Source organism: Bos grunniens, chromosome 5 (assembly GCF_055505025.1).
Source record: "Bos grunniens cultivar Pamir isolate PY7600 chromosome 5, Bosgru_T2T1.0, whole genome shotgun sequence".
NCBI lineage: Eukaryota > Metazoa > Chordata > Mammalia > Artiodactyla > Bovidae > Bos > Bos grunniens.
In genome coordinates this window covers 41,078,738-41,093,029 of record NC_141169.1, presented here as the reverse complement: position 1 = coordinate 41,093,029, position 14,292 = coordinate 41,078,738, and the positions used below count along the sequence as shown (strand labels likewise).

At 38.4% G+C, this 14,292-nt stretch overlaps 1 protein-coding gene across 1 annotated transcript in view; it reads left to right on the top strand.

Annotated features, from left to right (window-relative positions):
• The window catches only part of MUC19 (mucin 19, oligomeric), a 130,393-nt gene that overhangs the window by 101,045 nt on the left and 15,056 nt on the right, over positions 1–14,292 (top strand). The window contains 17 exon segments of the mRNA XM_086404318.1: positions 1,003–1,053; positions 1,613–1,666; positions 2,055–2,102; positions 2,347–2,400; positions 2,548–2,598; positions 3,138–3,185; positions 3,424–3,477; positions 3,637–3,690; positions 4,484–4,537; positions 4,684–4,737; positions 5,698–5,751; positions 9,299–9,352; positions 9,757–9,810; positions 10,685–10,738; positions 10,869–10,898; positions 11,381–11,434; positions 13,614–13,667. Of these exon segments, the coding sequence (XP_086260444.1) occupies positions 1,003–1,053; positions 1,613–1,666; positions 2,055–2,102; positions 2,347–2,400; positions 2,548–2,598; positions 3,138–3,185; positions 3,424–3,477; positions 3,637–3,690; positions 4,484–4,537; positions 4,684–4,737; positions 5,698–5,751; positions 9,299–9,352; positions 9,757–9,810; positions 10,685–10,738; positions 10,869–10,898; positions 11,381–11,434; positions 13,614–13,667 (876 nt within the window).

Here is a 14,292-nt window from a genome sequence, read left to right as displayed (position 1 = left end):
AATTTGATTCAGGCTATATGTATAATTATTATCTATTCAACCTATAGTTATGTTAATCTAAATGAATAACCATGCTTCAAATTATGTATTGAACATCATACTAATAAATTAATTTCATAGTCACTAATGTGTGACTACTGGGCACAATATGTATTTTACCTTTTCTTTTTTTTGCATTTTCCAAGTTCAAGATTTTAGCCTTTAACTGGAAGCAAAGAACTACAGATGTGTAAACATTTTATATGGGAAAAGGGTTATGTTTCTGTTTTTAGTTTAATAATTTGTAACTCATAGATGATTTCTGAAAAGAGCATTTTACAATTTCTCTTCCAAGAGGTCTTTCTCACCCTGAGTTGAATTTCTAAGATAATCAATGAAAATAACATATTCTTGTTTTTTAATAAAAATGCTATACATCATGGCAGTTGAAGCACTGAAATGGATTTTAAAAATAAAAATTCAAATATATTATTTAACTAAAATATGAATTTAATCTTTCCTTTATTAGGCTCAGACAACACAATTCCACTGAAATTCATTGCAGATAAATTGAAATTAAAATGAAAAAATTATACTTTTTCACAATGTGCCTTGAAATAACATTTCACCTTATCAGAGTGCTAGAGTCAATGTGGTTTATTTTAAATATATGAATATCAAAATAACTCAAGTAATTGAGAGTAAAATTTAGAAAGATGAACCCATCATCTGCCTTTTTCCTCCTCACTCTTTCCTTGCCTCCTTGCCTCTTTCCCTCCTTCCACACCAGGGAGTCCAGGTCTGGAAGTAAAACTAGTGAGGGTGACATAAAGTCTGCTTTCACTGTCAGTGGGATCTATGAAAAAGGAGTAAGTAGGTGGGTCAGGAAAGGAAACGGTGGAAAGTAGTTGATGGTTCATTTCCTTTAGAATCAAAACTCTGCAGGAAAGGTTTTCCAGTGCTACTTCAGTATTCATTGGGGGAGATAATGCTGTGTTGATCTTTTAATTTTTCTCATTCTAGGTACTTCAGGAAAATTCTCCAAGGCAGCCATATCTGGGAGTTCCCACACAGGTAGGTTAACAAGAAGGAACTCTTGATATTTAACTGCATAGTTCAGTTCAGTTCAGTAGCTCAGTCATGTCTGACTCTTTGTGACACCATGAACCACAGCACGCCAGGCCTCCCTGTCCATCACAAACTGCCAGAGTCTACCCAAACCCATGTCCGTTGAGTAGGTGATGCCATCCAACCATCTCATCCTCTGTCATCCCCTTCTCCTCCTGCCCTCAATCCCTCCCAGAATCAGGGTCTTTTCAAATGAGTCAACTCTTCTCATCAGGTGGCCAAAGTATTGGAGTTTCAGCTTCAACATCAGTCCTTCCAATGAACACCCAGGACTAATCTCCTTCAGAATGGACTGGTTGGATCTCCTTGCAGTCCAAGGGACTCTCAAGAGTCTTCTCCAACACCACAGTTCAAAAGCATCTATTCTTCAGCACTCAGCTTTCTTTCTTTCTTTATTTAACCTCATAAGGTAGTTAGTAAACCCACTCTTATAAAATATCAGCATCATTCTTTTCCTATTATCCCATATCCTCAGACCTCATCATTCATCATTTTATTTTCTCAGAGGCCACAACTTTAATAGTGAGCAATAGCACATCTGGAACTGGGCTCAGACCTGGTAAGAATGAGATTTTTGAAGTTTGGGTTTAGCATGAATTATGACTCTCCATAGACTATCCTATTGGGAGGTGTGATCTCTTACAGAGTAGCTTTCATTGTCTTTTAGATTTAACATGTTATGGAAGATCTTTCAATACCATCACCTAGCTTCTAACTGTTTAAAGATGGGCTGGTGTGTCTAATTGGTGTGAAGAGTTTTCCCTTGGGATGACACACACATCACTAGTATGTTAGGGGGAATCAAGGAATATTACATACCTGGGAAGAAGAGAAAGTGATGTGAACAGTCCTACCTATATAAAGATTTTATTTGCTTAAATAATCCTTTATAATATTCAGTATTTTCCTTGGCACATTCAAATATTTTCCTGCCTTTCATCCCACAGAAGATAACACTGCAGTAGCAGGAGGCCAAGCGACTGGGCGTGTGACAGGTGAATCTGGGAGAAAACCCCCCTTCTTCCTGTCCTGGAATAAATGAGATGTTTGAGAAAGTTGCTTCAACTTGGGAATATTTTGATTGCTTTCTTAATGACATGGATAATAGAAAAGTCATACAACTCTCACCTCATCAGGAAAGCCGTGAGAGGACCCTTTGATATGGCATATTTCTCCTAGAGACAGGACTTTAGAAGACAAACACAAGTCACTGTGATGACTAGACCCTTTGTGTTTCAGGTACCACAAAGGTAATCCCTGGCACAACTGTTGCCCCTGGCAGTTCCAACACAGGTAATTCAACAAAATGGTAGGGAATCTTCCATGGGCCCAGCTACGTAGGGTTCCTCAAGTGTTATCCTACATAAGAGAACTACCATATCTTTTCTATAATCCTTACATGGTTTCCAATCATCTCTCTTCCATTTCCCCCTCTCTCAGAGTCCACAACTTCCTTAGGAGAAAGTAGAACAAGAATTGGAAGAATCACAGGTGAGCACTACTGAGTTACTAATTGTGCTTTCTATTAATAATATCTTCCCAGTAAAAAGGCTTGTTTGAAATATATCAAAACTATTTGAACTTCCATATTCAGCAGATGATGTCTTTTTATGACTTTCTGTTAGCTCTCACTATTTTCTGTCTTGTCACTCTCAGAAGTTAGAACCTTCAGAGAAGTAAAGATAACCAAAGAAAGGAAATTGGTAGTTCTTGAGTTCTGCCTTTTCATAGGGCATTTGTTAATGGAAGGGTATTTGTATAAGGTTTACCCCATTTCTTCTGGGGTAAACCTTATACTGTTCTTAAGAGGGGAGCCCAGAAAGGATTCTCTTTTTGGACATTCAAGCTATTACCCTGGTGTAAGATGGAGGCAACATATTAATATTCCCATATAGTTACAACTAAGGAAGTAGAGCTGGTGGGAGCAACTCTGGAAGTTTATGCCTATTAAATTTTGAATTTCAGATGTTATGAACTTGAATACAATTAAATGGATTTACTCAAATATTGTTTCTATTTCTTGTTATCAGGAGCCACCACTGGCACATCTGAGAGATCAAGCCCTGGAAGTAAAACAGGTAAATATGGGAGAGGCCCAGAAACCTCTGATATTTAACTCTAAGAAGCAAATCATTTGGGACATAAGCCAATGTCTTTATTGTGGCCCTGAATTTAAAAATAGAGAATGCACCTTGTTTTAACAGGATAACTCTAAGAAGAATCTTATATCTCCAAGTCCCAGACAGTCTTATGGGCTATTCTCAGGTTGGTAAATGCATCACTATTGCAATTCTCTGTTTCTCTCTTCTGCTTCAGGTAACACTGGTGCAATCTCTGGCACAACAGTTGCACCCGGAAGCTCTAACACAGGTAAAGTACTAACCTAATGGGGAGTATAAGGAACTTCATTGATGGTTTGGCTTCTTCCTTCAACTCCTCCAAACCTTCCCTACCATACTCAACTCAGCTTTTCTGAGTTATATGCATCTTCAAAATTTAGCATTCTTCTCCTTTCTTTCTTTCACTTAGGGGCTACAACTTCTTTGGGAAGTGGTGAAACCAGCCAGGGTGGAATTAAAATAGGTGAGCAACTAAACCACATAAGGCAATGGCACCCCACTCCAGTACTCTTGCCTGGAAAATACCACGGGTGGAGGAGCCTGGTGGGCTGCAGTCCATGGGGTTGCTAAGAGTCGGACACAATTGAGTGACTTCATTTTCACTTTTCACTTTCATGCATTGGAGAAGGAAATGGCAACCCACTCCAGTGTTCTTGCCTGGAGAATCCCAGGGACGGGGGAGCCTGGTGGGCTGCTGTCTATGGGGTCGCACGACTGAACAACTTAGCAGCAGCAGCAACAACAATTAAACAATTATTTTTCTCTTTATCTTAATCTAAATCATGTTGGCTATTATAAATTTAAGGGGAGTTTTGTTCTATCTGAATCTCATTTGGGGTACAAATTATTAGGATATTGGGCTTCCCTTATGGCTCTGCTGGTAAAGAATCTGCCTGTAATGTGAGAGACCTGGGTTTGATCCCTGGGTTGGAAAGATTCCCTGGAGAAGATAAAGATTACTCCAGTATTCTGGCCTAGAGAATTTCATGGACTGTATAGTTCATGGGGTCGCAAAGAATCGGATATGACTGAGCAACTTTCATTCACTTCACTTATTAGGATATTAACTGCCTTTCATTTTACCCCATGTGAATTGCCTTTTTGGGTATATGTGTAATAAAGTGGCATAATAGAGACCACACATGATGTATCACTTTAAAGCAATAAAGTTCCTTATATTATTTGTTCTAAAGCAAATCCTAGTTTGAACCCCTAGTAAAAGGGAATCACAAATTGATTCTCTCTTGTGATTTCAGTTACCATGGGGGTGACTACTGGTACAACCATTGCACCTGGAAGTTCCAACACAAGTGAGTCATGGAAAAGTTGAAGAAACTTGCCTACATTAGCTTTAGAGACCTGATGTCTCCTATAGAGATATTACAGATAGTAATACTCTTATACATTTCCCTGAATTCCTGTATCCCATACCACTATTTTTCCTATTTCTTCTCAGAGGCTACAACTACTACAGAAGTCAGAACTACCACTGAAGTCAGAACAGCAACTGGTGAGCGGTTGGCTCTTTCTGCCTTTGGGTTCAACAGTTTTGTATTTAAGTTTGCGTTAGATGATTGATGAGTAAGAAAACTGGCTGAGAGAGTGTCATATTCCATTTGAAGAGACAGTATATCAGATGATTCAGATTTGGCTCTTCAGACTGAATTTCTCCATATGTCAGCTTTTCAGATGTGATTCTCTGAAGCTAAGAATGATGTGTTGTTCTCAATCCTTTATCCATCTTGCCATTGCAGGTGCTACTTCAGGATTAACTGGAGTTTCCAGGGCATCAGAAAATTCCACTCCTGTTTAGTATTATATGTTTAATTAATTCATCTTGGACTTCTCTTGCATGTAAAACCCATTCTTGTGGGTTTACCCTCATGACCAAAGTCCCAACAAATCAAATTTTAAATATTTATACCCCTGAACACACACTGAGGAGTACACACTGAAGCAACAGGAAACCAAATCACAGGAAATGAAATAAATGTGCAGAGGAAAATCACTTTTACCCAAAGCCTTAAACCATAGATAAAGGTCTCTTTTCTGAGACTTTTGCATTTATTGGCTTGGGAAATGAAAGAGATACTGGGAAAACATGGTATTTGCTTCTCTTTGGCCAAAGAAGCCCCTTTACTGCTTTTAAGAATCATGCGAATTATCCATTTATGCTACTCTAAGGACACAAAAAAATATTGTTACTATCTCTCTCTCTCAATTTCATAATCTATCATTCTCTCTCAACTTCATTTTCACTTCCAATTCAAATATCACTGGTATATCTTTTTTAACCATATTTGTTCCTGAAGATTTCAACACGAGTTAGTCAGTTACCAAAGAAAGCTCTCTATATGTATCTCAGGCAAAAGCCATCGTCTTTGGGGCCATTTCTTCTATTATTACAACACATTTTTCCAGATTTCAAAATTGCTTAAAATCATGTTTAATTTTCCTTTTTTACTCCTAGAAACTACCACTTCAAGACACAGTAGTGATGCCACTGGGAGTGGAATACAAACAGGTCAGTCATGCTATTGCATAACTGTTGAGATTTAGTTGGTTATTTGTAGGGTTTTCTATAGAGAGGAGATGACAAAATTTTGCATTTAAAGACTTTCCTTGGAGAAGGAAATGGCAACCCACTCCAGTATTCTTGCCTGGAGAATCCCAGGGATGGCGGAGCCTGGTGGGCTGCCGTCTGTGGGGTCACACAGAGTCGGACACGAATGAAGCGACTTAGCAGCAGCAGAGCCAATTAAAACTGGTCATTTTAGTGTACTAGAATTTCCTGGACTAAAGATTTCATCAGACTCATATTTATTAGAACATAGTTTTCTGGCAGTAAATATCATCATGAAAACAAGAGTCTTTTTTTGAAGACAAGTAGATACTCTCATGGAGAAGGCAATGGCACCCCACTCCAGTACCCTTGCCTGGAAAATCCCATGGACAGAGGAGCCTGGTAGGCTGCAGTCCATGGGGTCGAGAAGAGTCGGACATGACTGACCGACTTCACTTTCACTTTCCACTTTTATGCATTGGAGAAGGAAATGGCAACCCACTCCAGTGTTCTTGCCTGGAGAATCCCAGGGACGGCGGAGCCTGGTGGGCTGCCATCTATGGGGTCACACAGAGTTGGACACGACTGAAGGGACTTAGTACTTAGTAGATACTCTCATACTCATCTTCACTGTCACTACCATCACATAAGATGAAGTCACTGCCACCAAGAAGTTTCCAACCCATGTAAATTAAGGTGACTGAAATAACTTAAGGCATTCTTGGGGCCTCACATTGAGATTTTTTGTTTAAAAAATGGAAATGATCAGGGAAGAAATATTTCCTCTATTCTATTAAAAAGCATAGTAGTATAAAACAGTTCAGAAAATTATTACAGTCCAGCATACTTATGAAATGCAACCCAGATGATGAGAGAGAACTGCAAGAGCAGGTGCTGGAAGGTTCTTTGGAACTTCTGTATCTCAAAATCATAACAGAAATTTCCTGAAATAAGGAAAAAAGGAAATGATGCATCAATTTTATATTTTACCATAATAATATTGTAATATAGATGTTAGCTATGACACAAAAATTTAAAACATGATTTCATGGGCAATGTTCAAGCTGGTTTTAGAAAAGGCAGAGGAACCAGAGATCAAATTGCCAACATCCGCTGGATCATGGACAAAGCAAGAGAGTTCCAGAAAAACATCTATTTCTGCTTTATTGACTATGCCAAAGCCTTTGACGGTGTGGATCACAATAAACTGTGGAAAATTCTGAAAGAGATGGGAATACCAGACCACCTGACCTGCCTCTTGAGAAACCTATATGCAGGTCAGGAAGCAACAGTTAGAACTGGACATGGAACAACAGACTGGTTCCAAATAGGAAAAGGAGTACGTCAAGGCTGTATATTGTCACCCTGCTTATTTAACTTCTATGCAGAGTACATCATGAGAAACACTGGGCTGGAAGAAGCACAAGCTGGAATCAAGATTGCCGGGTAGAAATATCAATAACCTCAGATATGCAGATGACACCACCCTTATGGCAGAAAGTGAAGAGGAACTAAAAAGCCTCTTGATGAAAGTGAAAGAGGACAGTGAAAAAGTTGGTTTAAAGCTCAACATTCAGAAAACGAAGATCATGGCATCCGGGCCCATCACTTCATGGGAAATAGATGGGGAATCAGTGGAAACAGTGTCAGACTTTATATTTTTGGGCTCCAAAATCACTGCAGATGGTGATTGTGGCCATGAAATTAAAAGAGGCTTACTCCTTGGAAAAAAAGTTATGACCAACCTAGATAGCATGTTGAAAAGCAGAGACATTACTTTGCCAACAAAGGTCCATCTAGTCAAGGCTATGGTTTTTCCAGTAGTCATGTATGGATGTGAGAGTTGGACTGTGAAGAAGGCTGAGCACCAAAGAATTGATGGTTTTGAACTGTGGTGTTGGAGAAGACTCTTGAGAGTCCCTTGGACTGCAAGGAGATCCAACCAGTCCATTCTGAAGGAGATCAGCCCTGGGTGTTCATTGGAAGGACTGATGCTAAAGCTGAAACTCCAATACTTTGGCTACCTCATGTGAAGAGTTTACTCATTGGAAAAGACTCTGATGCTGGGAGGGATTGGGGGCAGGAGGAGAAGGGGACGACAGAGGATGAGATGGCCATATGGCATCACCGACTTGATGGATGTGGGTTTGGGTGAACTCCGGGAGTTGGTGATGGACAGGGAGGCCTGGCATGCTGCAATTCATGGGGTCGCAAAGAGTCGGACACGACTGAGCGACTGAACTGAACTGAACTGAAGGTATAATTAAAAGTTATTTGATATGTTGATTACCATGCACAGATTTGCCTTTTTGGAAGATTAACTAGAGAATTAACTAGAGAATTGATATGAAGGAGAGTAGGAGAGTAAGTGTGGAGATGTCATCCAGTTTGAGACTGTTAGAAGTTAGGCATGATTAGAGACTGAAATAAGGCAGTGATGTGAAAAAATAGAAGGCAGAAGGATGATCAAAAAGAATGAGAAATATGTTGGCTCGTTAGAATCAATTTCAGTGTGGTGATGGGAGGGATAAAGGATAGCAAGGACTGTGGATGAATTCTAATTCATAGTTTGAGTGCCATCCACTAAATTTTGGTATATACTGGAAGAAGAAAAAGAATTATAACTGACAGGAGATATAGTGAGGTCAGATTTTTTGACAGTTTTAGTTTAAGGTGCTCTGAGGTATCCAGTTAGTATGCTCAGCAGGAGTAATAAGTGCAGCCAGAATACAGAAGATAGGTTTCATTGGAGAGAGAGATTTGTTAGTGATTTACTTACAAATGATGTTTTAAATTGTGGATGCTGGTGGATTTCCTTACGGTGAACATACATAGTGAAAAGAGATGAAAAATAAATTGAAACACGATTCCTTGGGTTATATAGGTGGGCAAAGAAGCCTGAAAAAGGGAAGAGTTGCGGTTCAGCAGTGTTAAGTCAAATCCATAAAGCAGAGTCTGGGAGTGCTGGAGACTGTATTGCTTCTGATTTAGGGATTCAGAATGTCAGATCAAACAGGGTCAACCAGAATTTGTGGGAAACGTAGGTGTTTTTAATGTGTTTTTTTTTTTTTCTTTTCCTGAGAGCCTAGCCTTACAATTATAAATCTTTGAAATTGAAAGAACTGCCTCAAAATAATTAAAATTTCAAGATTCTTTCTCCTTCTCATTTTAACCTTCAGGAGTCCCTCACATAATTTCAGGGAGCCAATCTACTATTAATAGAAGCAAAATATGTGAGGATGGGTAAGTTAAAAAAAGTGAAGATGGGGAAGACATCCATCTCCATGATACTAATTCCAGAAAAGAAGGATCCCAGAAAACTGGAGTTTACCACAGGAAATGAAACATCAAACAATATTTATTTCACCTTTTGGAACAAGGAATCCTAGAGAAGGAATGCAGTCTTTTACAAAAACACATTGTTTAACCTGAACCATGATCTCCATCCAATAAGAAAGTTATCTCTGTCCATTTTTTTTCCTTTCTTTTCTTCTCTCTCCTTTACCAGGTATCACTGGGACAGGCTCTGGAACTACATCCTCACCTGGAGGTTTCAATGCAGGTAAGTCAAAAGTGAAAGGAATGCTCCTTTAAGTGGCTGTAGGGAGAAGATCATTGGAGAAGGCAATGGCACCCCACTCCAGTTCTCTTGCTTGGAAAATCCCATGGATGGAGGAGCCTGGTAGGCCGCAGTCCATGGGGTCGCTAAGAGTCAGACATGACTGAGCGACTTCACTTTCACTTTCATGCATTGGAGAAGGAAATGGCAACCCACTCCAGTGTTCTTGCCTGGAGAATTCCAGGGACAGGGGAGCCTGGTTGGCTGCCGTCTATGGGGATGCACAGAGTCAGACACGATTGAAGTAACTTAGCAGCAGCAGCAGCAGGGAGAAGATTATACACTGCTATATCATTTTCACATTTTCAAACTCCAGCTTCTCAATTTTTCCTCCTTTGCTCTTCTAGAAGCAACAACTTTTAAAGAACATGTTAGAACCACTGAAACAAGAATTTTATCAGGTGAGTTTTGCCATGTTTTGGATTCTCAATAATTTTTTCACTTGAGTTTACTGCATATGGGTTGTGAATGAAAATTAACATGGCTTAAAACTGGTTTCTTTTAATTTAGTAACAGATCATAAGGACAACCTCTATTATCTCCTTGGGTTTTCATAGAGAACATACTATAGATGTAGTTCCTTAGATACATTCTTTTTTTTTTGTGGCAGATTCATTTTGATATATGGCAAAACCAATACAATATTGTAAAGTTAAAAAATAAAATAAAATAAATTAAAAAAAAGAAACTTACAGAAAAAAAAAATTATTGATTCAATTTCAGTACAAAAAAAAAAAAAAAGATACATTCTTTATTTGAAAATTTTCTCCCTTTGTTTTGTCAGGCAATAGCCCAGAATCAGTAGGGGTCACTAGTAGCCAAGAAGTGAGGGAAGATCGCTATACCAGATGCAAGTAAATTTGTTAATTAAGGCTTTGATTGAGATGCCTAACCCTTGATCACAAGTTTAGACAATTTTTTTTTCTGTTTTTTTGTTTGTTTGTTTTTGTTTCAGTGCTGGAAAACTGGGAATTTAAGTCACTAGAAATAAATCATGTGACTATAGGACAGACATTCTCTCATTGAATATCAGAATCTAGATGATTCTATATTTAGAGAAATAAGATCAATGGTGCAAGTGTGACTTTTCCTCCTATATTTTATTTGAATAGTCACGAGAAAGTGTTTTGGAAAATATGCCAAGCTTAACATTTTGTGCAAGAAAAATTGTTAAACTGTTTTCTATTGCTTCAGAGAACCAGCACACTTGTCAATACAGTACTCTTCTTAGGGTGAGAAAGGCTTCGTGAGGCTCATGCTTCTCTCTTATTGTAGGTACCACTAGGGGAGCCTCTGGCACAACAGTTATTCCTGAAAGTTCCAACACAGGCAAGTAAATATTTAATCAGTGGCTCCAAGTAGATACGCCTAGAAAAATAACAGCCCTTCTCTGGAATTTACTGTCTGTTGTAGCATCAGCACAGCAAGTTCTAACTTCAGTCTTCTTTGCCTTTCTTAGGGACTAGCACTGGAGTTGGAAAGCAAACAAGTAAGTGTCAGTGGTTCCTATCTGTTGTGTTCTCAGTTAATGATTCCTATGCCTTTGCTTCAACACAGGGGAATGTTTAAGGTAATGATAAAGGGCCAGGAAATGGGCAGAATCTTTTTAGAGCATGTCCTCTTCCAGCCATCTATTGTTTTCTTGTTCTGAGTTTCTGGGCTCCATGCAGAGCTGCCAGATAATTTTGTAAAAGTACACAAGGGCACTGCTACTAAAAGGAGGAGAAAGAGGCTGAAATCCAACCAGCATTTTTCAACAAGTTATAAAATCCACGTGGCTTCTTCTACTCAGAGGGTTTTTTTTTCTGTCATTGTTTTTTGTTTATTTTTTACTTCATAAATTTCTCTATGGGCTAACTACAACATTAGCCTAGATTTTCATCTGATTTCCTTTCTCTTCCTGTTATTGATCTTTGAGGCTAGCAATAGAAGCTATGTCTGATATGCAGTGTCCCTCATTTGTCTTTGCAGGTACTGCTGTGGTATCAGGCAGAGTTACTGGTGTCTCAGAAAGTTCCAGCCCAGGTAATGGAAATTACTGACTCTAATGAAGTTAACATGTTCAACATTCTTCTCCCCTTTAACACTCAAGTGTTTCAGAAAAGGAATATTTATGTCTATCAATATTAAACTTGAAGTGTAAAAGAAAAATGGTATCAGATGGAGTTAAACAGCAAAGAAGACTTTAAGATCATGAAATAGAAGTCAAGAGCATTGCAGTAGGGTTGAGATTTTGAATTTAACTTTGCTGAAATAAAGAGCAGGAGAGTTTTTAAATTCTGGGGTGAACTAGTGGAAAAATACTGGAGACAGTAGGGGAGAGGTTGGTCCATGTGATTAGGCAATCTTTGTTTGCTAATTGGTGCTCAAAGATGAAGTTAGTCTCCTACCTTCCCACAGTGACAGGAAGATGTGGGTGCTATTTTTCGTTGCTTTTTCTTTTTTACAATATTGTATTAGTTTAAGATGTACTGCATAGTGTGTCAGTATTTTCATAGTTTATACTCTCTTTAAAATTATTGGAAAATAATGACTGTATTCCCTTAATGTATCTATATAATATTTACTTATTGCTTATCTATATTATATATAGTAGTTTGTATTTGTTAATCCCCTATCCCTATCTTGTCTTTTTCTTCTTCCCTTTCCTCTCTAGTATCCACTAATTTGTTCTGTATATCTGTGAGTCTATTTCTATTTTGCTATATGCATTTTGTTTATTTGTTAGGTTCCACATATAAGTGATGCCACAAATAGTGTTGGTCTTTGCGTGATGTATTTCACTAAGCATAGTACTCTTTACATTCATCCACATTGTTGCAAATGGCTGAATTTAATTCTTTTTTGGCAGAGTAATATTCCAGTGTAAATGTATTCTACATCTTCTTTATAATATTCTACTATATATGTGTGTATATAAAATTGTGTATATATACATATATATATATGTACATATGTATTTTTTCTACATCTTCTTTATCCATTTATCTGTTGATGGGCACTTAGTTTGTTTCCCTATCTTGGCTATTGTAAATAGTACTACTATGTACACTGGAGTGCGTGTATCTTTTTGAACTAGAGTTTTTATTTTTGTTTGAATATACATCCAGGAGTGGAATTGTAGGGGCATATGGTAGTTCTGGCTTCCCAGTTCTGGCCATATGGTAGCTTTGGCTTCTTTAGTGATAAAGAAACTGCTTGCCAATGCAGGAGACGTAAGAGATGTGGGTTCAATCCCTGGATCAGGAAGATCCCATGGAGTAGGGCATGGCAACCCATTCCAGTATTTTTGCCTGGAGAATCCCATGAACAGAGGAGCCTGGCAGGCCCCAGTTTATAGGGTCACAAAGAGTCGGATATGACTGAAGTGACTTAGCATGCACATAAGAGATTAAAGACCTAAATGTAAGACCTGAAACCATAAAACTCTTAGAAGAGAACATAGGTAAAACACTCTGACATAAACCATAGCAATGTTTTTTGGATCTGTCTCCTAAAGCAAAAGCAAAAAAACAAACAAACAAACAAACAAACACGAATGGGATTTAATTATACTTGAAAGCTTTTGCATATCAAAATAAACCATCAATAAAACAAAAAAAACTTGAATAGCAGATATTTGCAAATTATATGACTGACAAGAGGTTAATATTCAGAATATATAAAGAGTTCATAAAACACTCCCCTTAAAATTAATACTAGACAGCCAGGAAAACAGGATATATGAAGTAAAATAGTTCAGTGTGAAAATAGTTTTTGTCACTAACAGAAGGGGACTCTTAAGTGATAGTTACCAGGGTCACAGTGAAGGGAAGTGTCAGTCACTCAGTCGTGTCTGACTCTTTGCGATCCCATGGACTGTAGCCCGCCAGACTCCTCTGTCCATGGGATTCTCTAGGCAAGAATACTGGAATGGATTGCAATCCCCTTCTCCAGGGGATCCCAAACCCAGGGATCAAAACTGAGTCTCTGATTTTGCAGCAGATTCTTTACCATCTGAGACATGAAATACTCAATTCTTCTGTGAGCAAGGAGTTGCTGTGTTAGGGCCTACTATGTTTCAATAGCAGGAGAATGAATTGGCATTTGTAGGTGTACCAGTACACTCCAGGTGCTTTGAGACTCTTGTTCTATGTGAAGATGTCTTCAAATACACTCTTCTGCAACCAGAAAAAGTCCAGTGCTCTTTTCCTACTCATTTTAGGTACCTCCAAGGAAGCATCTGAAACAACTACTGGTCCCGGGATTTCTACCACTGGTAAGTCAAATAAAAATATATGAACTTTGCTTGGTGGCATCTCAGAAGACAGGACAGCTTATCTGAAATTAAACTCTAGCTTTTATAGTTCCCTTTACTCACCACTTTTTCTCCTCTCTTAGTAAAGACAGGTTCTGGTTCTGGAATGCAAACAGACAAATACTAGAAATACAAACTCTTCAATGATCAATGTGCCTGTGATTTTATTTAGGGAGTTGAATTTGGGACAGAAGAGTGGTGGGAAAGAAACAGGAAAGAAAGACCAGGAAGATTATTCTACATTTCCTCATGAAATATGACTTGAATTTTACCTATGGATTTTTTTTTTTCCCTCTGGGAGTTTTTGGGTTAGGCTTTTACCAGAACTCCTTACTGGAAGTTATGACCTTGAAATCTCTGGTAATGAGATTATGATATGCTCAGGAATTGAAAATTCCTGAAATTTTTAATATTTCCTTCTTCAGGCTCCACTTCAAAATCAAATAGATTCACAACAAGCCCCAGAATACCCTACCCAGGTAAAATGAAATAACCCAAAGGCACTGGCATGAATTGTCTCTTCCACATGAAGCTTTCCTTAAGCATGAATGTGTCTGATCATTTGTGCAGGCACATGCGCAGATAT